Source organism: Chinchilla lanigera, unplaced genomic scaffold (assembly GCF_000276665.1).
Source record: "Chinchilla lanigera isolate Chin_1 unplaced genomic scaffold, ChiLan1.0 scaffold00001, whole genome shotgun sequence".
Lineage (NCBI taxonomy): Eukaryota > Metazoa > Chordata > Mammalia > Rodentia > Chinchillidae > Chinchilla > Chinchilla lanigera.
Genome location: NW_004955402.1, coordinates 28,926,983 through 28,953,027, shown reverse-complemented (window position 1 = coordinate 28,953,027; position 26,045 = coordinate 28,926,983). Strand labels below are relative to the sequence as shown.

The following is a 26,045-nucleotide window of genomic DNA, read 5'->3' as shown; positions in this document are numbered from 1 at the left end:
AACCAGGTGTGGCATACCTGAGGCTATCATCTTTATCTATTTGAGATCTGATCCAGGTGTCCCTGGCTGTGATCCTGTCTTATCCTTTGAGGATTTCCAGGTTTGTCTAACATTACAGGCCTTAGTAGGAATTAGTGACTCACAGAGGTTCACTTACTATGAGTCTACTGCCCATCTCCAGACAAGCAGCCTAGGCCTTGGATAGACTCACAAGTAAATATGAAAAGCCAATTGGTTAATTTAAGTCCTGCTCAGGGCTGCTTTGTAGTGGTGTCCATCACATAGGCCTGCCGTCAGCACCTTTGTCAAGGGGTATGGGAAGGATCCACATGCATTTGTGTTCCAGTTGCCAATTCTATTGAGCTTAGTCCTGATTCAGACTCTTAAGAAGCTCACTGTAGTTATCACCACTCTCTGTCACAGCTAATAGGCATATGAAAATGCTTGATATCATTATTCATCAGGGAAATATAAATAAAAACAGCAAAGAGATGTCACTCATCCCTAGTAGCATATCTATAACAAAAAAAATTAACAATTCTTGGTAAAAGTGTTGAGAAATCAATATCCTCATACTTTGCTGGCATGCATGTAAATTTTGGCGAGAAAATGTTTGGTAGTTCCCCCAAAAACTTACACATGGAATTAATATGGCAATCACCAATTCACTGCAAGAAACATACACAGAATAATAATTGTTGAAAACTGTACTTGTACATGAATGTCCTTATCTGTCTTTATTCACAAGAGTTAAAACATACAAGCGACCCAAACATAAATGACAGAATGAATAAACAAAACGTGATATACAGTGTAATGGGGTACTATTCAGCAATAAAAAGGAAAGAATTCCTTATGTATGGTACAATTCCAAATGAATTGTAATATTCTTTGCTTCCTCCATCCTTTCCTTCTTCCCTTCCTTCCTTGTTTCCTTCTTTCCTACCTTTCTTGTTTCCTTCCTTCCTTCCTTCCTTCCTTTCTTCCTTCCTCCCTTCTTTCCTTCCTTCTTTCTTTTCTTCCTTCCTTCTTTTTTCATTTTCTTTTCTGAGACATTATCTTACTAAGTTGCCCAGGCTGGTATCCATTTTTAAAAAAAAAAAAAATTAAAATTCCTTAACCTCTAGACTGTCTGGTATTACAGAAATTGGTCATCAGACCCAGTTGACTGTGGCATTCTTTATATGCAAAATGAAAGAAGTCAGACAAATTATTTTATGATTCCACTTATGTGAAATTTATTTCAATGAGAAATTTTAGTCTATTATATCCATTTTTAATTATATTGCCTGGGCTTTCGGTGTCATACGTAAGAAATTGTTGCCAAATCCAATATCATAAAGCTTTTCCCTATTTTTTTCCTTAGAGTTTTACAGCTCTCACTATTATATTTAATAATATAATATTACAGAGTATATTAAGATCTTTGCTCTCTTTTGAGTTACTTTTCATATGTGGCATAAGATGAGCCCAAACTCATTATTGTGGATTTACATATCCATTTTCTCAGCTTCACTGGCACTCTTTTGGAAAGTTATTTGGCTGTATATTTTGTGGCTTATTTCTAGATTCATTATTCTATATGATTCATCTGTACTTCTCTCTGTATACAAATATCTCACTCTTGATTACTGAGGCTTTGAAATAAGTTTTGAAATTGGTAAATGTGATACTTCAAACATGTGCTTTTTAAAAAACTGCTTTGGGCTTTTGTCCCCTAAGATTCCACATGATGTTCTGCATGGACATTTTAACTTCTTCAAAAAGTAGTTGGAATTTTACAGGGTTGGAATTATATTTGTGGATTATGTACGATAGTATGAACAATCTTAGCAAAATTAAATCTTCAAACCCATGGGTATAAAATGCCCTTTTATTTTGTGTTTTTTATTGCTCTCTGCAACACTGTACAGTTTTTAATATATGCCTTCACATATTTATGTTTATTTCTAGGTATTTGATTTTTGATGCTATTGCAAACAGAGTTGATGTGGTGATTTCCTTTATTCATTGTGTTTACTGAAATACATTTTTTTTCTTTCATGGAATTTGTATTCTTCATCCTAGTTGAATTCATTTACTCTGTGTGTGACACAGTGTGTAATTTTCAGAAAATTTTACACGTAAGATAATGTTGTCTGTGACTCTAATTCAAATATTCTCTATTTCTTTCTCTTGCCTAGTGGAGGCTAAGACTTCCTGTACTGTGTTAAATATAATTGGAGAAAAAGGACAATCTTGTCATACTCTTGGTTTTTCAAGCACAGTTTTCAGCATTCTACCATTACCGTGTTAGAATGTGATTTTTCCAGTGCATGGTTAGAAAATAATTGATAATTTTTCCCATAAGGTTTTCTTGAGGTAACATCACTAGGACTTCTGAGCTCATGAAATTCATCTGATGAACAAAAACCCTACCCAATTTCACTTTAAGCAGAAATTCTTTTTCCTATATTTTCCTGAGTTATACTCTTCTTGATTTGCATAATTTATTTGAATAATATATCTGATAATCTGTGTGTAATTTATTTAGAAATTTTGTATTGTGATGAATCTAAAAATTTATCATAACTTTTCGCTGAATATAAATTTCATCTTGTGTTTTTCAGAAGATGCTTATAAGACTCAAGTTAGGATTGACAATGAGCCAGCATATTTGGACATCCTGGATACTGCTGGACAGGTATGTGATCTTTAAATCCAGTATCTGAGACTATTTTATATTTTAATTTTATATTGTATGCACAAAAAATGACCTTTAACTGTTCAAACAGAACATATTTGCCATAACGGTGAATAATTAAAGTTGAAAAGAATGCCATGAAAACGCCATGAAAATGCCATAAAATTTACTGAATTTAGTACATATTAAAGTGTAAATGTAAGTGTAATCTTGCCCATGAAAATTTGGAATTAATAAGACATCCTATTATTCTTCTCGAGATGTTTGCAAGACACTAGCTTATACCAAAGATGAAAATAACTTTTACTACAGACTTTCTTGTGAATATATAAAAGGAAGTTCTGTTTAGCATATATATATATGTATATGTATATATATATATATATATGTATGTATTTACAGAACAAAGGATAGAGCCATTTTAATAGAATTAGTGAAATAACCAAGAGTTAGCATAATCTACTATTTCAGTTTGCAAACCTGAAGGAAATGGTGCAGGAGAAGGAGGAGAAATAATTCACTTGAAATATAAAAATAGGTAGAAAAATGATTACACAATAATTTTAAAATATGAGGAATGGTGTCATAGTTATAGCATTCTAAAGTCTCTGGTGTGTTTAAAAGGGTAGATGTTTACTTAAATTCATACTTTTCAAAGAATCATGTTAAAAATAAAAACATCTATTAAGTGTCAAATATATACCATGTCACTTAAAAATGGGCAAAAAGAAATGAGAGCAATAAATTAAGGAAGATATTTAGTGTCATAGAAGACCAAAGAAAGAAAAGATAAAAATAAGATAAAGGAAATTGTATGTATAGAATATAATTGTATCAAGAATCAAAATAAATGAAAATGGATCTATATTTCCTTGAATAGACAAGTAATCTCAATGGAATATTAAATGAAAGAATAAGACTGACCTATACTAGGTTTAAAAGAATCATAAAGATACAGAAAAGAAGCATATTAAAGAATGCAGCAGGACAGGGACTAGCTGAATGGCAGTTACCTCGCATCAACAAAGCCTTTGCTTAAATCCCCACCACTGTATAAATAAATAAATAAATAAATAAATTTTATTTTTTCATGTTTATGTGCCAGTACTAAAAATAACTAGTAATTGAAATATTGATTATGTAAAATCACTAGAACTAGGTAGTCAATTTCTACATTTATGAGTTGTATAAAGACTATTTGAAATCTATATATTAACAATCTTATTTGTTTCTAGGGACATTTGGACAACGAACTTATGGGGGAAAACCCATGGGGGATATTTAGAACGGAAAATTATTTCAATCATTTGAAAGGACTGTTTTATTGAAGGCAGAGTCCTCTTGATTTTCAGGGGAAATAAAGGACTAATTAGAAGAATGTTGAGTCTATTCAACTGCAACCAACACAATAAGGCCTTTCTTTTTAGAGATTGAAATCTTAGAACTAGAAAGTCTAAATAGTAAAAGCTGGATTATTGAAAATGCTCAACCAAAATTATCCCCTCATAGAAACTGAAATTCTTCATTTGTTGAATTAGTTCAGTCTACACTCCATAGCATACTTGTGGACTTATCTGGCACCAACTGTAAAGTTAATGTAACAATAAATAGCCAGTATATTTCTCTTCCCCATGGTTATAAGTCTGGGCATACCATCACTCACATTGATGGGATAAAGGCCAAGGAGACAACATGCTCCTTCTGACCCATAAGCTGTAGGGGGACAAAGAGGTTTCTACTATTTTCCAAGGAAAAAAACATGTTTCAGGTAGCCCCTGGACTTTGGAAAATGTGGGAACATGAAAAGTAGAATGAAGCCCATTGCAAAGAAAGAAAGCCTACTACTCTACTTAAGCCTAAAGCAGATCTGGTCCAGCTACCACACAGATCTTGGGAAGTGGAAAAATCAGCAACAATAGTTGATTTAAAATGTTAACTTTAAAATTGTTTGTCGTATCCATTATTAAGGCAAACACTGATCAATACAGAGTAACAATGGAACAGTTTTAGTCTGGTATAGCAGGAGATGGGGAAGAACATCTATCTAAGGGTAAAATAGTGAATGATGAAAGACAATTCTAAGCTACTAGCTCTAGTAATACACCAAAGTACGTAAGGCTAAACTGATGGTTATATGGTGGCTCCCAAACTATTTTTTTTGTTTGTTTGCTTTTCTCCGGTGCCAGGAACCAAACTCACGACCTTGCGCTTGCCAGGCAGGTGCTTTGCGGCTGAGCTAAATCCCCAGCCCCTCCCAAACTATTATTAAACCTGCACATGTAGGGTGTGGACTGTACAGTGGATTTAACGGAACTTATATCCTTGTAAGGGACAGGTGAGAACACCATTGAAATATCTTTTTATAATACCACCTTGTTGCTTTCAGTACTATTACCGTTCACATTTGTTGAAATTTACCATTCTTACACTAAATAGAGAGGACAAGCAGTAAAGCTATTAATCACTTTATCATGTAACAATTGTGTATCGTTAACACAAAATAGTGAAGTCGCTGTCCTCTTTGATGCAATACTAAAGGCCAAGACCCCACCTATTTTATGTTTAGGCTCACAGGGGAGAAATAGTACTGTCTCTTCCCCCACATTCCGAGCTTCATGGTGGATACCCCTATGGCATAAGACAGATGGAAAAAAAATGCATAACAATGTTTTTAACTGAGGATTTATGAAAGTCAGCAGTTTCACAGGATAAAGATAGACCTGATTACCCAGAAAAAATGTTCTTTTATTCTTAGATTTGGTGACCAAAGGATGGCTATCACAATTCCAATTGGAGAAAAGGGAGCCACCAACTAACGATAAATGAGGGTGGATTTAGCTGGGCTGTTTGTTCAGGTTCCTTTTGTCCTATCTGTGCCACACTCATTCTTTCTGAGTATAGAACAGAATACCTGCCACGTGAAGGTCTTCAAAGAGAAGAGATAAGAAAAGACCAGAGAGATCTTGTTGCTTCTATGGTTTTCCTAGTTTTAAGGTACATTTAGAGATAGCATGCCCTGTACACACACAGCCACACATATACCCAGCAGTGCCACAGTAACTCCATGGAGGAAAGGTGGGCATCATTAAGCACAGTATGAAATTGGAAAGGACTTTTACCTTACAGTATTCTAGGGCTTCGACTAGTGTTTTGTTTTTCAAAGTTCAACTTCTCTACCAAGTACTTTTTAAGTGTATGATTGATATTTTATTTTGTTCAGGAATTCTATTTCTGAAAGCAGGCAACACTGGGAAAGATTTAATTATTAGAAAGCATTTTCTTGCCAGGAGTTAAAAATTAGTTTTCTCTCTACAGTTTTTCTATAGGTCCTAGACCAATCCCTTGATAAATTGTACTACTAATTTTATAAACAGTAAGTTTTAAGCTTATAAAATTTAAGTGATTCATAGTATATAAATCTCTAGCGCCAGATCCAACTAGAAGTCCTTCATATTCATACTTTATTTTTTTATGAAATCCTTTTGTGTATATCAAATATTGCCATAGATTGTGAAAATGCAAAATACAGCAAACTCAGTATCTGCTTCCAAATGAAGTGTGAGCATAAACTTATTAAAAATTGTAGAAATTGGACATGGTGGCCCATGCTTCTAATCCCAGCACTATGAAAGCTGAGGCAGGAAGATTACAAATTTAAACACAATCTGGGCAATATAGTAGTTTAGAGAGAACTTGTCTCCAGATTAGCAATGAAAGGGAAAGAGGCTGGGAATGTAGCCCATGTAGGTCAGGGTGGAGGCCCTGTTCCATCCAAAAAAGTAGAAAATTGTGTTAAAGACTATGTTAAAACTACATAAATTTGCTAATGAGTTACCTCTGAGCTCCTAAATACATGAATCAAAAATTTTAAAAAGTTATCCTTTTTTAAATGATGCTCTAATAAAATTTGTCTAAATTCAATTTAATCTAAATGTATTCAATCAAACTCACCCTTAAAAATAAAAGCAAAGGTAGTTTTCCTTCAAATAGCCTACATTTTTTTGACAAGCCATTGTGTCCAGTACTGAAATATTCTCAACTTAAGCATTGCTCTAAACCTGTCTTCTTGCTGGATTAAGTTGTCCTGGAATAACAAAGAACATGGTGGAAATCTGTTATTTCATTTATCCCCCAAACAGCTCTGCAGTTTAAGCAAGTCCCTTAGCCAATCTGAACCTAATTTACTCATCTGTGAAATGAGAGAATTAGACTTGATCTCTAAGGTGTCTTCCAGATTTAAAGCCCTGTGATTCTCTGAATTACTATTGGCCTGATTTGTAGATAATTCTTTTCTGAAAGCTTTAATTGCTTTCAGGTCTTAAAGTTTGATTTTTTTCCCCCATGTTTGTAGCTTATCTATACAGAGAATATTTTAAGAAATATTCTTTTCTTCAAGATTCATCCTATTCCACAAATGGTTGTAAATATTGTAGAGTCTGAGGAAACAAAACTTGAGCTACAATTTTGCCAAACAGTGTATAAAGAGACTATGAAATAGTCCTTTCTCTGGGATAGTTAAGACAGCACCTCCCTAATTATATTGTAGGGTCTGTGGAAAGGCACCCACTCTTCAGTCAGCTTTTATTGCATTTTGATAGTTTTGATTATTTCATATGTGCTGATTAATTTATTGAATTGGTTCAAGCAATTTCACACTAGAATCATAAGTTACAAGACGCTGGATTTTAAGAAATCTCCCAATCTTCAATTTGCCAAGAATTTTCTTCAATTAGATGTTCTTTTTAACCAAGTGCTGCAGAAAGAGATTCTACTCCCCTACAACTTCCCAATGAAGTGTATTTTTTGTGTCGGCGCTTACCTAACACTGGGCTCTAATACAGGCCTTTGAAAACTATAATTTTCAAATGTGGATTCCTTTCATGTCAAATCATGTGATGCAGATATTACCTCCAAAAGTAAGGTGCATTTGAAGAAAATATTCTAAACTTAGCAGTTACCTCTATCTGAATGTCTTGCCTTTTAGTCAGAACTACGTAGGGTAAAAGGTGAAGGAAAAATATTTTAGAAGCTATTGAAAAAATAGCTAGTTATTAAAACGAAAACTGACATCGCAAGCACTGCCATTACAACAATCAAGAAATCTGACTGTATATATAAGGAGACAAAATACTTTCACAACACGACTCAAATTCTGAATTTATAGAGCTTTATCATAATCCTTGATGTTGAGAAAATGGTTAAGGCCATGATGAAGTATTGTGCTGAATAAACTGAAAACACTCATTGTTAGCATTATTATAATTAGAATGACAATGGACTATGACTTTTTAAGGACATTTTGGCTGGTACCTGCTCTATAGTAATTAATAGTTGTTGTATTTCTAGCACTGCCTTTCAATAAAAAGGTCCATTTTTGCCAATAACTTATGTAGTCATGCAAAATACTATCTCTTATTTTTAAGAAAGAGGCTCTAAAAAATGTCTATAAAACTGTTTGATTTAAATACACAAATTGGGAAACAAACCACTATAACGAATATGACCAAAAATAAAGGAGAAATGATTTTTAGTAGCCAAAACAAACATAAAAAAATCCATAAAATAAATTTCTGTGTTGTTTATAATCTTTCCCATGACAAAGGAGACTATCAACTTCTCATTCTGAGTCTACTTCCTATTTACATATTATATGGTATATTAGTTACCTATTTTAATTTAAAATTTTTACAACTAATTTAAGAAATGTGCTTATAAGAGTAAGTTTTTCAATAGTAAAAAAACCTAACAAGCTATCATTTAGGAACAAGAAAAATTATTTCAAAATGTAGCAAGAAAAACACAAAAATTATTTTAGAAGTATGCAGGTTTGTGTTTACAAGCTACAATGGCAAGCGTTTCTTTCACAAGATCCAATAATGACATTCATAAATAACACTATAATGCTATCAAGAGATTTTAATTACATATGGATTCTATGAAAAGAAGGCAAAAATTGTGCAAGTGTAAAGATTTGGCCATGATGACCATTTTAAATTAAAAGTATTTCTATTGATTCAAGGGGGCAAAATTAGCTGTCCATTAACTGTGAAAGGCTTATAGAAGCCAATAATAATTTCCTTAGTAATCCAACGTATTCAAGAGTCAACTATGTGAAATTATATATCTACACATGTCTGTATGTATTTCACATTAATAGCATGATGAATTGGCTATTCATAGGTTTGTAGTGCAATATTAACTTTTTCATGTTGATGCAAAAATAAGTAAAATCACTGTAGTCACCAGACATAAAGAATTTATACTTTTACTTCTGCAATTGTAAGAAAAGAATTCAGACCCAAAAAGAAATATTAAATTTCATTATCATACTTTAAACCATATCATCTTTTAATTTTCTCACAGTGAATTTAATTATCAAACCATGTTTAAGCATTTAATTATTCACTTGAGCAATATGCAGAACATTAAGATGTATATTTATCATGCATATTTTTTAGCTGAAACTTGGCAATTTTTAAGACTAAACCTGCCAAATTAAAAAAGATAATTGATTTACACTTGACATTAAAGTACTAAGTAAAATGAATATCAAAATTCTCTAAAGTACAGTTTTGACTGAAATAGCGAAAAAGTAGAATCTCACTCAATGACTTCATCATATATTTCTCATCTTCCCAGCTGTTATCAATTCTGATTTTGAAGGACAATCGCAGAGCTTTCTATTTTGTAATTACTGTTGGGACACAGTGAAAATAACTCACATTAAGAGTAGTCTTCAGCAGAAGGTCTGTGGTAGATTTGTAAATGTGTTCTATTTAATATTTATTGAAGTATCTATAAATAAAATTTAAAGTGACTCCTGAATTCACATATTGAAGCTTCTTCAATTTACAAATAAAGATATGGAACTCAGCAAAGTTAAGAGGCTTATACAAGGTCACATGGTTTCTAAATGTATGTCAGGCATCATCTTTGTACTATGCACATGGGTCCTCCCTAAAATCATACATTGAAGTAGTTAAATTACCTTTCTTAAATGCTATCTCTATGAAAATGAGTAGCATTGGACTATTTATAAGTGGTAATGCTTGTTATTTGTGTATTATTTTGGGAGATTATCAAGGATACATTTAAAAGAAATTTAGTTGGAAGGCAGTAGAGAATATCAACAAGAAAAAAATGGCTCAAAAATTCTGAGTAATAAATCAAAGAAGCATCTAAAAAACAAAAAAAGAGTACTATCAGTACCTGACTTTTAAGCACCATCCTTTCTTACATCTGTTATAATGTTTTGCACAAATTATTTTGTCTTCCCTGTTTTTTTATGTGCTGTATTGTCTGAATATTGATCAACTGTTACAGCATTTAGATTATCTAAATCAATATCACTATTGCATTCTGTTTTATGTCTATATGAATGATTGAACTACCAAGAACAATAGCCTATTAGTTAGCCCCAGTACTCACTTCATGAAGGAGGGACATTGAACAATAAGTTTGCAATAAAAATGAATGACACATATAGGTCACATATCCTGTTTTTGTCATATCAGACAGAAATGGGATACATAGCATTAAACAAAAGTTACTTATATCTCTAATATACTTTCTCCTTAGGTTAAAATAAACAGCCTTGATTAAATGTTAGTTAAAACATATTGCACTGTAATGTTCTGTCATAAAAACTAGCTTCCTTTTTCTTTGACAGGTGCACTATTCTGTATTGGACAGTGATTATGTTCACTGAACAGTACCAACAGCCAAAAGATTGAAGTCAGTTTCAAAGATATTTCCCACTATTAAAAAGTTTGGAATTCTTAAGAGGTCAAAAGTCAAGATCTTGCCAACTTAACAAAAACATTATTAACATATTGAAAAGGTAATTTTCAGTTACATTCCCAATGGAAACCAATTATGTTTACTCAGAGATGATAAGCAGAAATGAGGAAATCAGGAGGGCTTTTTCCCCAAAATGACCCATATCACTGAGGAAGTATATTTATACACAACACTTTCAATATTCCAGTCTGTCAAAATAAAAATGTAGCTGGGGATTGGCTCATGCCTGTAATCCCAGCTCTTCTAAGCCTGAAGCAGGTGGATCCCTGAGAGGTCAAGAGCACCTTGAGCTACATAGAGATTTGAAGGCCAGCCTAACCTATATAGAAAGACCTTCCTTAAAAAATGTGAATAATAATGTATCATCACCTCCCCACTAACTTTCAAGGAACAGGATATTTTGATGACAAATACAAAGTTTTATAAGAACTTTTCCTTTGATTACACTTTGTACTTCTTTTATAAGTACAGCAATACCATGACGCTAATTATTTTTCTGTGTTCCATTCAGGGTAATAGAGGGTGAAAAGGACCTAGAGTGTTTTTGGAAACCCTTGTATATCTTGACAGCTTTGAGCGGTCCATAAGGATTCAGAGAAAAGGAAATGAAAAACTGGCTTCTGGGGAGTATTTATTTTTATAATTGAAGAAATTGAATGCTTCTTTCTTCATACTATTTTTTCATTTTACAACCTGAATCTGCAGGTTGGAAAAGTCCATGTTGATATGGTTTGGATGTATCTTGCTTATCTCTCAGAGTTTCATGTGCTGAAGTTTGTCCTCAGAGCGATGATACTGAGGAGTAGTGGAAACCCTAAAAGGAGGAAGCTCCTGTGAAGTAACTGTGTTATTGGGACGTTGCCCTCAGAAGATATTAATGGTGGTCAAGCACAAAGTTAGTTCTCTGGAGAGTGAGTTGCAATCAAGGAGTAAAACTGTGTACCCCGACCCCCTGAATCTGGATTCCTTTCTCGCTATGTGATCCTTCTTCTCATATATTGTCCTACGATTGTTCTGTCCGCCATGTTGTGATGTAACCATAGGCCCCTCACTAGAGGCCCTCACTGACCCTCACTGACCAGTAAATATCATGGTCATGCTGTGGGGCCTCTAAAACTGTGAGCTAAACAAGTAATTCATTTCATAAATTGGATACCTCCAGGTATTTTTCAATAGCAACAGAAAACGGACTAAGATATATGGTATGGGAGAAGGGAGCTTTCTTTGTCCAGAAATCAGGACATGGATTTAACTGCAGGAATGTACAGACTCTGTGTCAGGTATACAGGAAGTGATAGAAAATTACACAGGAAATACCAAAGACCTTATACTTGTTAAAAGACAAATCTGTAATGAACTTAACTTCATTATTGATATTGATCACTTTAGAATAGAACAATATTTGTTCTATAAAGTAGATAAACTAAGCAAAAAGAGTGGTTTTATAGGCAGAAAAAGGCAGAAGAAAGTAGGAATAAGGAATAGAAGGAAACTTGGTCATTTCCAAGTTGTTGTGCAGTTAAAAGAGAGAAACTAATGTATCATGCAATCTCAGGTGAACCTGCTAGTTCTTGTTTTTATTTTTGAAATCTAGGCCATTTCAGAGTTCAGTATAATTGCATCACACCAAGCAGAAATGAATCCATTCTAGTTTGGTCTCATTTGCTTGGGTGCAGTGTAAGCACTCCATTTTTCTTTAAAGCCTCCTAGAATTTTCTTTAACATATTACATACTTCATAACTAAAGTTTGAAAATTAAAATGAGTCTATTGGTTTGTAAGATTTAAAAAATCCATTAATTGATTGTGTCATCTCCATTTATGGCCTCTTTTTAGATATACTAGAGATACTTCTTAATTATGTAACTTTTGAATCAATTGTGGAAAAAAATACTCATTTTCTGATTCATTTATTTTTTATTTTGTTCATTCATTAGTTCAAGACTGCTGTTGAACTCATTTCTATTATATCTATTGTTATTCTAAAAATCTTCAAAGGGCCTGGAAAACAAGTGTGTTTGCATTTTTTTGAAATCTAGAAACAGATCAAATTTGAGAAGCCTAACTTGTCCATTAGGAATCAATTCTCCAATTAGACAGCAGAACTACTAAATTGCTTTCATTGAAGGAGCTATGTTATTTTTTTGGACCAACTAACGCTAAATAGAATGCTCATTTTTACTACAGTGAGCATCTGCAGACAAACTGTGACCAAAAGAGTTGAGAGATATTCTTCCCAAGAGCAATTAAATGTCTTCAAAGAATCTTCCTTTAATCAATAGAATTTGAAGAAGAATGAATTTATGTAGGACTATCCTGGAACTTGTTTCTTACCTTTATTTTTATACTAATATCTTTTTAATTTTGAATTATTTTAATGAAAATAAAAGCAATAATGAACATCTCTTTAAGAGACTTCTATCAGTAATAGGAGGTCTATTTTAGAACATTTTGAAGGTAAATGATGAATCCACCCAATAGTCTATCAAGAACTTTGGAAACACTAAGAAATCAAAAAGTAAATTTTTCTTGGTGAGAGTCCAAGCTAAATTGTGCACCTTGATTTCTACTTTGAAGCAAAGCAGGTTGACTCTCAAAGGCTCTTCAGACAAACATGCTTTTAGGCCACAAGCCTAGTATTTCCGTTCCTGGATCTGGAATTTTTCTGGTGTCTTCCTACTTATTATCCAAAAACACTATTCTGCCATTCTGATTCAATTCAAATTTAGAATGAAAGTTATAAATACCTTATCTAATTGAAATTTTCAATGCACTTATATCAGTAATATTATAACGGGTCTACAAACTGAGTTCTTTAAAGGATGAAAATAATTTCCAAATTATTTTCAGTGGATTTTTCTCACATTACTTTATTGTTCTTCATAAGTTTCCTTATACAGTATAATACAGGAAGCCCCATTTAGGATAAAATGCAAAGTGTTACCATTTTTCTTTGCAGATACATATTCAACTTTGATGTCAAAGTCAAATTGCTGTTGTGGGAAGCTCAAAGTGCTTCCTGGTAGAAAAACTATTTTATTTCAGATAGGTTTCAGATGTAAGTATGAGAGAGATCTGTTTTCACAGCTATTAGAGGTTTTGCTCATGAACATTTCCCTCTTATATTTTTATATCTGAAATTTCAGAGAAATGAGCTAACTGAAGCTTCTCATTTTGCTACAAGAAGTCAGTAGGACCAATATGTCTCCAAGACATATTGGACCGTATTATGTAAACATGTATCAGATGTATTCCCTGACACATTATTCTAGTTAATGTCAAAATGCCAGATAACTTTATTTTATAGTTAGGATAGTCAACAAAAGTTTACTGCTTCTTTCACTTGGACTCTCTAGTAAGACCATAGGAAATCTAACCTTAATACCAACACATTGCTAGCTGGAGCAGGGTCAGTTCACTGGAAGAGAATTACATCTTCCAAAAGATCAAAGTGATGATGCCATTGCTGCTTCCTTGCTTAGTCCTGCCACATCTGTTCATATCTTGACCTTGTAGACTTCACAGAGAAATGAAGTACGTGATTACAATTGATAACTACTTAGTAGACGGTAGAATTAGAGTAAGTTGGGCTGAATATCTCTAGCTAAGTCTTGATTTAAATTCACATTATGATGATAATTATATTAGGGAGGCAGGGTCCCTTTGTTGATCCAAAATTGATATGTCAAGCAATAAGGTGAACAAACTAACTTCCCAACCATTTCCACAACTTGATCTTTATAACAACTTTAATGATATTCTTTGCCATCCACTTACTAAACTTTCTGAAAATAAATTTAAAAATTGAGAAAAGCAATTGCAGGATTTGAATCAGTTTTAAAATATTGAATTTCTTGCATTGTTTTGTAGTGCACCATTGGGACAAATGCTAGCTGAATATGTAGAGACTATGACATTTATGTTTTTCAATTTTTTTATTCAAAAAGTTTATGTATGAACTCTTTAATCCAGGACAACTTATAGAATAATCCTCAAAACTATATCTCCCCCATGAATATTACACCCCATGAATGATATTCTTCTTGAAATATAGCTCTACATTCTTAATTCTACAAATCAGACTTTTCAAGATGCAAGGAGATACTTTAGGAGCATAAATAATAAATTAAAAAGCCAGGGAAATTAATTTTAAAGTTTAGCGAAAGATAGTTGATTAAAATATGCAAATATATGAGGTTTTAAGAATTATGTTGAGTAACAAGAAGGCAATTTTTATTCAGTGCTGCAGTAATGAAGAGCACTAACCTGATGACAAACAAATAAACAAACACATCCATCTCCAAATTCACTGGGAATGTCACATTCTATCAAATCTTGATGGATGTCTACTAGTAAAAATCCTTTTATAGATTTTGTTACAAAAGTATAAGATAATATCTTTGTCTTACTTTATTACAAAGCTCGTATTAACTTGCAGTTTAGACTCATGATCTTTTATGGGTACTACTGTAAACACTGGCAACAACTCCAAGAATGTTCCCAAAGTCTTTTTAAAGGTGTGTACCTTTTAGAAGTTTTTCCCATGTACGTAATTACATTCGTTAATGTAGTCTTCTATAATAATTCTGAAATTTCCTTCTGAGGTGAAGCTTAGCACAACAGATCTTCATGAAGATTCAGTGTCCTTGAAAATCTACCATAGAAAAGTAAAGCATGGAGAGAACTTAAGACATTCCAGTTCATCTATACAGATGAATTTTCTAGTTGTTATTGATATAATTTATTTTTAAAATACTCTGTATAACCTCACTACATGCTTGGTAGTGTATATCACATCCATCTTTTCTAGAAATTTTGCTATATTTAATTTGGTGGAGAGTTAGCAAATGACGCTTTCATCAAGGACCCCATGTATGTGGGGATATGCCTAGACATCACCTCAGAACTTTCTCATACTTAAACAATAGATAACATCACTCATTTCTTTTGCATGGCTGCAATGTTCTCACCAGGCTATTGACTCCCTAAATTAATGATTAAACCCTAAGCAATGGTTTATAGTGCAAAAAAGTTGTGAACTTTTATTAATGCAATAGTTTCATCACATGAATTACCCCAAATGGAGTGTAGTGACCTAAATCTGTCAAAAGATTGGTCCCTACAGCCTCATAAGATAAAAGCAACATTCTAGCCTGAATCTTCAATTTTGTTTGCTTTCAGACAGAATGAACTTTTCATACTATGTAAATTCCAGAAAATAAACTGATGCGTGAACATTTTCAATAAACCACAAATCTGTCACTTTAAAGTTAGTGTCTGATTAAGATATAGAATAGAAGCCATAACTTATAATTTTAAGATTTTAGAGTGATAGTGTAATACTTGTCAAGATGATCATTGGGTATATGTTAATCCTGGAAATCAGAAAAGAAATTTTACTTTAATCTTTAAAAGCTGTATATAAAGCATTTTTATTCATTATTTTAAAAGGATAACTTTTTTTTTTGTTTTTTTCGGAACTGGGGATCAAACTCATGACCTTGCATTTGCCAGGCAAGTGCATATACCACTGAGCTATATATCCCCAGCCCCAAGGATAGCTTTCATACTGACAAAGTTCCTGTACTATTTAACTCTTGCATTTTAAAATGCAAATACTATAATAAGCCCCAATATTATTTTGTAAACAGTAAAGATAACAAATTTAGTTATCAGCTTTTACTAAGAACCTCTAAAATTCACACATGAAACTGGATATAAGAATTAGTGTGATCAGACAAGACCGGGTTTGCCTTAAAGAGCTGGTCTAGTACAGAAGATAGATACAGTGCAAAACAAAAGCATAATAAATGAACATTTTCAATGGTGCATAAAGACCCCAGCCTAGTATGTAAGATGAAGGCTACTAAAGTTGGTAAGATGAGATGGGAGCTTGAGTTGGTAAAGCAGTTAAGGAGGAAAATAAAGTACTGAACATGGCATGTGTGTATGTTTGTAGCCAGAGCAATTTCAGAGACCCCTGGTACTGCTAGTTAGGGGCTATGTGCTAGCCAGGTATCAAACAGGGCTTAAAGATTCAATCTAATCTTGGAATAAAGTTAATCAGTTTGAGTTTTATTCCAGAAATAATTGGACATCATCAATGCAGAGTAAATAAAACACTGAGGTTGTATTTTTGAAAGTATCACTCTGGGACAGTGGTGGCAAACCTATGGCATACATGCCGCAGCAGGCTGTTTGTATCATTGGAAGCTCTAAAAGGTTTGCCTTCAGTGCCCTAGAATAATGCTGAGAAAGGACTGGAAGGAGACACTAACTGGGAAAATCACTGGAAGCCTTTGTGGAACTCCTTGTAGAAGACAACAGGTGGAGTGAAGTGCTCCTCTTTAGAGTCAGTGCAGATGAAGAAATAAGACTGGGGTAACTGTTCCAGAGTTACAAATGACCATAATGCATGGTCTAGCCATGGCTGACCTTTTAGTTTTTTTCATCAAATTATATCCTGTATCTGGTAAAATTATTTTGTTAAAAAACGCTTTTCCCCATGAAAAGCATGCCTTTATTCACGTATCATTTGTATGGGTTCTGTTTTGTTAATTAGCTCATTTGTGGCTGGCTAATAGTCAGAACAGATATCATTCTTATCCCAGCACCAGGAACCGGATAACTGGTCATTTCTAGTTTCTGAGTGCATACAAAGGGTAAGTACTCTACTTACTAAGAATCACAAATCAAGAACTTCAGTCCCATGTAGAACAATAAATGAGAATTTCAGATAATGGCACAAAATATATTTTTAAATGGTGACTTTTTACATACTAAGTTTACAAACTTGGCAAATTTTTGAATGGCTAATCTTTAGATTAATATAAACTTTCTTATAAAGAAACTTATTTTTATAGAATTTTTTTTTTTTGCCTTACAAAAAAGTGGGTAATCCCTAGTTCCCAAGTCTGTGGAACACCACACTCTGTTCTTTTTACCTATTACATTTACACTTGAACTTCAGTTCTTCCAAAAATGCATACTAAGAGTCAGTTATGTTTGGCACCCCCAGACATGTAATACCATGTACATAATTTTATAATAATTTAAATTAATTAAATTGCGTGCACTGATAGATCAGCATAGAAAAGACCCAACCCTGATGCTGAGCGTTGAAACTGGTTCGTTACCCACGTCTTGATTTCCCTCCCCTCTCAAACTGTTGTTAAAATAGGAATTGGCAAGACAGCTTCAAAACTTGGTATTTAAAAATCTAACTCTCTATTATAGATTCACCAGTGTCTTAAATTCTTGTTCTACTTTAATGATATCAAAACTGCAAGCATGAAGAATGCATTATGGATGTTTTATGCAAAAATATAGCTCCTTTTGGCAGATTTATTTTAAAAAGGAGGCATGTTGGCTCATCATCAGAGATTGGAAGATAAGTATAAATTTATATATTTGAAGTGAATATAAAACATTTAATATATGTATCTTTCAAAGTTATTCTTTTTAAGTGATATTGCTTAACAGTATGAGGCCAGATCTGTTTTTTTCTTTTTTTCTTTTAATGACCTTGGACAAAGAATAGTCTAGAAACCAGTGTTTGCCTGAATCATCAGTAAACGTTCAGTCCTCTCATTCTTTACTGACCTTCCTTAGTTGAAGTTTGGTTTCCAAGATTTGCAGCCAGATGGACTCCTATCCTCTGGCCCTCACCTCCTCCCTGAGCATCCTTTGCTGACACCAGGATTCCATTGTGATTTCTGACTCACATTAGGACCAAACCTTTCACCTCTGCTTTGCAGTGCTTCTTGCAAATTGTAAGACATTGAGTGCACTGGAGGTTTTGGGATTATTTTCTGTGCTAGGTACCAGGAGAGTGACAATCCACTTAGTACCAGCTGCAAGCAAACCCTCATTCGAGAGGCTGATTGCTGCCTGCTGCCTGTTGATGGTGCAGCCCCTTGGAATAATTAAAGCAGGCAATTTGACCACAGATGCATTTCTCTTGTTAATCATCAGGTCATTAGCCTTAATAAGATCAGTCTGTGATTAGATTTGGCATATCTCAAACTGATGAAATGGAACAGAGAGGAAATCAGCTTTCAAGTACATGTTTCATTTAGCTCTAACCTTCATCTTATGCCATAAAGCCAAAATAGTCTGTAGAGGTGAAAGATGCACTCTTTCCAGGCTCAAGTGATCCAAGATTCAGAAGAATGTCAGCAAGAAGGGAACACAATGAGACCAAAGGGACTAATTTAATGATCACCACTGGTTTCTGAGACACTGGACCACAGTTGACTGAAATATTGGGGATTTGACCTATTTCTCTTAATCATTAGTGTCCTCCAACAGAGGTGGGAGGTATGGATCAAAACTAGCATTGCTCTTCAGGTGCTAAGAGAGAGTGATCTGTCCTTAGATGTCAAAGATCATTTCAAAATCCAAAGTACATCTTCATGTACCGTCGTGGTCTCTGCCTTCCCAACAACCTGGGGTCATTTTTGTATGTGGTTTGTTCTTTTACTCATCCACCTGTTCAATACTCTTTCAGAGTCCTTGGTCTCTCCACCCTCTGCCGCTGTTCTGCATGAAACTTGATGTGCAGCTTCAGTACTCTTGGTTGAAGCGACAATAGTACACTCAAACAGTTTCATTTTGTGGTGTACACCTTGAGTCTCTATTTTCAAAAACCTTGAATTACTCCACTCAACCATTTTGGTAATAATTTAATCATTATCTGACTTCCTCAGAAATATGTTAAAATGGGACCCCATTTTTCCTTCATATCTAACATGAAGATAGCAGTATATCCTCCTGTCCTCTCTGAGTGACACATGATAGTTTCCGCAATATAAAATTCCTCAAAATTCTCAGTAATAGCAGTTACTAAACAATGTAGAACCAATGCTTTCTAATTTACTAAAACTTAAATCTGCTATACAGAAAAGGAAAAGGAGTATACTGAAGACGGCAAGAGTGGTAATGAATATAAAGTGACAGGTATTTTGAAAGGATGAGATTGAACAAAAAGAAGAAAATCTTCACGTTAATGAAGATAGCAACGGCAAAATAAATAGAGAATTTCACACCAGTGCTTTTAAAACAAGGAAGGTGAGAAGAATCACTTCTCCAACCTCCCAGAAGCCTCCCATAAGGTCTAAACTAGAAAGTGTTCTCTAGAGGATAAAACACAGAGAAATCCCTGTGTCACTCATGAGCTAGAAAACAAAGACTTAAAAATACCCTGGGTAAATTAAGCTCAAAGGCTGTACAGCTAAATATGTACATCAATGAGATTAAATTTTTTAAAAATTGGGCCAGGGATACAACTCAGCCACATAAGCACTTGCCTGGCAAGCCCGAGGTCATGAGTTCAATTCCCTGTAAAAAAAAAAAAAAAGGAAGATTACATTAAAAAGATAGTAATAGGAAAGGAAACTCTAAAATATACTTAACCTCAAGTACAAGATGGCTAAAAATTAACAATCTAATCTACATTATATAGAACTTCTTTTGGAGCCAGCATCTCGAATGGAAGAGCATATGCCAAAGAATCATGTATTAGAACAAAATGTGAACATTTATCACTGTAGTTACTTCTGGAAGTTTGCACTTTCTGAAAATTGTGTTATACTTTAATATAAAGTCACTTTTATTTATTGCTGTCCTTTCCTGGTCTTTTATAGGAGATGTTTTCTTGTGACTCTAAGGCCTTTAAGGAACATAAACTCTGTACTTTGCAAGAAATCCTATTTGGCAAACTTGAGATGATTTCTTTTATAATATTAAATCAGGACTATAATCCCTTTTAGAAGATTAGGAAATCATGAGATCTCTGCTTAGCCTGGAACATTATAAACTAGAACTTCAGATATCATCTGATCTCTTCTACTCTTCAGTATTTATTTTTCATTATCTTACAGGTACTTTATAATACTCCCTTTAAATCTTTATTTATGGAGATAAGAAAAATTAAAGAAAACATTGGGCTTGGCAACTAAATTTTAAAGAACTTGTTTGGTGTCCTATACTGTAAGGTGAGTCCTGAGCTTCCAAATGGTTGCTTATGAGGATAACAGGGCCTTATGTGGTATGTACCTTGACAAGTCCAAAAGAAGCAATGGTTTTAAATAAATGTGGGACCTTAATATCACATTAAGGTTTCCTTCCCCTCCTACTACCATCAGTGAGTCATGTGAATCTAGCTACCTCTAAATGTACCTCCCACATACTGATAATGTCCTTTGATAATATTTTAACACATTTTCAAAGCAACCACTTTTGGTCTCAGCTAGGTGTCACCTAGTTTTAGACGACACTGAAATGACTCACTGTTCTATAAAATATCTTTCCCTTCTTTTTTACCTGGTTAAAACGCCATTCTTCCTATTGAGACATATTTGTATATTTTATGGGATAGAATTAAATAATTCAATTCTTGTCTATAATATGCAATGATCATATAAAGTTAATAGGCACTCCTGTCCCATCAAACAGTTATTATTTATGTGTATTGGGAATTTTCACACTTTTTCAGTTACTTCAAAATATATCATAGATTGTTACAATCAAAACTTACCCTACTATACCAGAGATAGCAAAGATGAGTCCTCTTATCTGTGTCTTATTGCCTCTTATCTCAATTCTTCCCATCTTCACTGCACTGTACCCTTCTCAGTCTTTAGTGATAACTACTGAACTCCATTTTTCTCTGATATCAACATTTTAGTTTCTGTAACTCAGTGAGAATATGTAGTACTATTTATGTCTGTGTCTGGCCTATTTTACTTATCATCATGATCTCCAGTTATATTTATATTTTTCCAAATGGTAGAATCCCTCTCTTTCTTTTGTATTTTTTACAAATAAATAGTATTTCATTGTTTATGTGCATCACATTTTTTATCCGTTCTTCAGTTGCTGGATGATTATGTTGTTTTTGTTTCTTGGTTATTATGACTAATTCTACAATAAACAATGAAATGTAGGTGGATCTTTGACGTATATTTCATTTCTACAGAGCTATAGCCAGAATTGGGATTTCTAAATCATATGGTAGATCTGTTCTTAATTTTTGTGGAATCTCCATCTTGTTTTGCATGATGGTTATTCACATTTAAGTTCTCTCCAACAATGTCCAAGAACTCTCTTTGCTCAATATCTTTACCAGCACTAGTTATCTTCTTTTCTACTCTTGAAAATAGTTATTTTACTAGATCAAAATATTTTATTGTTGCTTTGATTTATGTTTTCTTGATGCTTACTGATTTAAAATATTTTAATATTCCTGTTGGTCATTTGTATATTGTATTTTGAGAAATGTCTACTTAATTCTATTTCCTTTTTTTAAAAATAAGATTATCTCAGAGTTGTTTTATTGAGATTTTAGAGTTCTTTATGTATGCTATGCATTGAGTCTTTGTCAAATGCATAATTTTGAAAGATTTTATTCCATTCTTTAGGTCATCTTTTCACTCTGTTACTTCCTTTGTGTACAGCTTTTAAGTTTAATAGAATTCCATTTATGTAATTGTACTTTTCTTTCTTGTGTTTCTATAGTCTTTTTTTTTTTTTTTTTTTTTTTTTGGTTTTTCTCCGGTACCGGGAACCGAACTCACGACCTTGCGCATGCCAGGCAGGCGCTTTCACCTCTGAACTAAATCCCCAGCCCCTGTGTTTCTATAGTCTTGTCTAAAATTTTTTTTGCCTATTTTAATGTCTTCAAGCTTTTACACTGTCTTTTTTTCTGGTGGTGCCATAATGTTAGAGCTTATATTTAAGTCTTTAATAAATTTAGAGCTGATGTTTGTAACTGGTAAGAGATAAGGGTCTACTTTCATTCTTAAATTATATTTTGAAATCAAAAATTATAATATCTCCTTTGTTCTTTTTTGCTTAAAATGGTTTGGTTATTCAGGGAGTTTGTGTGTGTGTGTGTGTGTGTGTGTGTATTTCCACACACAGTTTATGATTTTTTTTTTTTCTGGTTCTGTGAAGAATGCCACTGGTATTTAGATAGGGGCTGTAATAAATATGCAGGTTACTTTGGGTAGTAAGAACATTTAAATGATATTGATTTGTATTGTTCAGCTTTCTCACTGAGAGTACAAAACTACTTGACACTCACAACTGAAAGAGAAGTTTGACTTGGCTCATAGTTATGGGAATTTGGTTCATGGTCACCTAGCTTGCAGGCAGAAACATCACGAAGGAAAGGCGCAGCAGATGAAGCCTGCTCAACTCACCTAGGAGGGAAGGGAAGATGTGGGAACAAGAATGTACCCTTCGTGGTCATGGTGCCATGACTCATCCATCCAACCATGCCTCACCTCCTAACAGCACATGCACTCATTAATGGATTAGTCCAATGATAAGGAAGCTCCTCTATAAGCCAATTACCACCCAAAAGCCAACCTCTGAACACTATCACATTAGGGGACATTTGAGATCTAAACCATAACTTGACTGATTTTTCCAATCCATGAGCATAGAATGTCTTTCCCTCTTTATATAACCCCTTCAATTTCTTTTTTTTTTCTTTTTTTCTGGTACTGGGAATCGAACTCACGACGTCGTGCTTTTCAATTTCTTTTATCAATATTTTATAGTTTTCTAGAGGTTTGTTGTTTTTCAGTTTTTTTGGTTAAATGTATTTTTAGGTATAGGAAATGCTATGGATTTCTCTACGTAGATAACATTTATATCAAGAATCAGAGCCTTGGGCTGGGAATTTCAGTCACTGTTAGAGTACTTGCTTGGCACCCTTGAGTTCTACCTCCAGCATCATCTAAGAAAGAAAGGCAGAGAAAAAGAAAGAAAGAAAGAAAGTAAGCAAGCCTTGCTCCTAGGGAGACATATGAAAGAAATTTTAGTAGTACTTGTAGCATTTTATTTCTTAAAATGTTGGTAGCCTATATCCTATATACATATGATATGATTTATCATATAATATATATGTACATTTATGTGTGTATAATTTTGCATTTAATGAAGTAGTATTTTTATTAATAAATGAGAAGCAGTATTTATTTATAGAGTAATCAACTAAAATTTTACACAAGTGGATAGAGTGTTGGAAAAAGTACTGTAGGTGACAGTTGTTTTTTAATAAATATCTTGTAAAATGATTTAATGTTTTCATCTTGTATATGAGCTGTTTTAATTTTTAAAAAATCTTAGAAGTGCTAAGAGACAATTCTTCTGTCACATGCATGTGATTAGCAGATATTTCCTTTTTCTTTCTTCTGTGCATATAGTGCTAAAAACGTTCCTTTCAGGAATAGATTAATATGTTGAACAACTGAGATGAAGATTCAGTGATATATTTTCCTCTTATTAAGTTTAGTATTTAAATATTCTTCCCACCCCAGGGACAAGTCTGAGACTGTTAAATCCAAAGGCCCATTTAGCTCCTTTCCTTCATATATCCTTCAGTCATGGAGTTTCCTGCCACCCCCAAATCCAAGGGGAATGATTGCCCCTTGCCTGGGCACCTCCACCACACACCCCTTGGAGAGGGGCAGTGTGTCCAGCTTTCCTTTATGACAGGGAAGGCCTTTCTGTATGTACTGGGGCATCTAATTAGAGTTCCTAGTTGTGAGTATTGCCGCAGCAATCTCTATTTTAATTTCTCCCCAGCTGTGAAACTGGCTGAAGCACAGATGGGAAGTAGAGCTGTGGGAAATCAGAAGAATTGAAAAGTGAGTTGAAAAACCAATGAAGCTTTAACAAGAGCAGAGTTGCTTTGAGAGTTCTAAGCTCCCAGGGTGGGCAGGATTGTCTGAGGTTTTCATTTCCTTTCCTATTCTCAGGGATTTAACTTACTTATGTCTTGAGATAAGTTGGAGAGAGGAGACATGAATGGCTAGAGGGTGACTGATAGGATGGGCCCTGCTATGAGGATATTTTGCTTGCACTGGATTTGCTGCAGCCGAGGGAGCAATGCCATAGATTCAGTCCTTTTCTCTTGAGTTTTCTCTCATTAGAATGGTCACATACTTTATTATCTGAACTATACACTTTTCAGAATATAAAGGGTGTACTAACAAATTACTAGACACATTTGGCACATCATCTTGGACCATTTGGGAAAATTGAGATGCCCAAATCTCAAGGATGGAATTTATTGCTGTTTTTTGGTACCGGGAATCAAACTCAGGACTTTGAGATTACCAGGCAGGCACTGTGCTGCTGAGCTATATCCTAGTTTACTTTCTATCCAGTTCTAGTGGCCAGAGTGCACATACACTTCCCAGAAGTTTACTTTGTGTCCCAAATTCCATTCCCATTCTCCCACTTAACATGCCTCATTCTTAGACTGAGTGTTCAATTTAAAAAATCTGTCTAATATGGTTCTAAGATCTGCCATCTTGTTTCTTTATCCAAAATTGCAAGGCTCTTGTGCTCCTATAATTCTGGACCATTATGATAGAGGATCAAATATCAAAGACCAGGCAATGAGAATAAAACTGTGAGACCCAAAATACTTCTCTCTCCTCTCACTAATTAAGCTAATTAATACTTTTGCATACTTAAAATGTGAGGGCATTTTATTTCACAAAATCATTTCCATCCTTTATTTTTCGTCCCTTTTCCTTTCATTTAAATGTCATAAATGCTTCAATATTTTATGCATAAGATTAAATGTAATTTATTCTAATTCAAAACAGAATGCCACATTTAGAATGGTAGGAGGTATGGCATATCATATAGAGCCAGAAATAAATCTGTTGAAAACTGCATTATGTAAGTAGTTCTGCTAACTTGTTTATTTAGGTACAATCCATCTAATTCATATAGACATATATTATGTAACATATACATGTACATTTTTATAATCTCTGGAGAAATTATTTAGCTGAAATCGAGTATAGGGTATAATACGATATACAATATAATATATGATAAAAAGGATAGCTTTTACTCTCTGCAGAAAAATACTTTCATTGTATTCTTTTATTAGTGCAAGAATATTTTATATGTTACTGCTCTGAACATTAACTAGAGTGTTCTACATCAATTCTCACTTTATCTTGATCCAGTTCAGGCTATCCATTGTCCATATACTGTGAACTCATTTTCACATTCTAGCTCTTTTCTCTGTTTCTGCTCACTGTGATGGAATAATACAGCATGGCTGATTCACAGCCTCATTCTCTACATAGAATCCTTCACCTCTGTATCTGTATATTTTAAAGTTCTGATTAACTTCAGTCATATCACGTAATTTCTAGGGAGGCTTCTTCTTTCTAATATGTCATGCAAAATTGCAGTCATAACATGGCACAGGAAGGAACAAAGGTTAATACAGGAAATCCAAAACAAACCTCTGAAGAAACTGAATTCCATTTTCTTAATGTGCTCAGCCATGGGCAATGAGAGTTTTGCTTGCTGAATGTGAATAATCAGCTGGTCACAACATCCACAAACAATTTGACCTGGTCTCTACAAATGAATTAATCAATCTGGTTGTCAACATTGTTTTCAAGGCAAAGAATCAATCTGGTTGTCAACATTGTTTAAGATGTCTGTCTGACTGGAACTACAGCTATCCACCATCAGTGTGACTCAATTTCCATCATCTTTGCCTTTGCTTATACGCTTTT

General features: G+C 33.8%; 1 protein-coding gene across 2 annotated transcripts in view; it reads left to right on the top strand.

The window, feature by feature from the left end:
* The window catches only part of Rit2 (Ras-like without CAAX 2), a 399,125-nt gene that overhangs the window by 183,979 nt on the left and 189,101 nt on the right, over nucleotides 1–26,045 (top strand). For both annotated transcript variants that reach the window (XM_005372849.2, XM_005372848.2), the window contains one exon: nucleotides 2,610–2,683. In XM_005372849.2, the coding sequence (XP_005372906.1) occupies nucleotides 2,610–2,683 (74 nt within the window). The remainder of the gene's footprint in view (nucleotides 1–2,609; nucleotides 2,684–26,045) is intronic.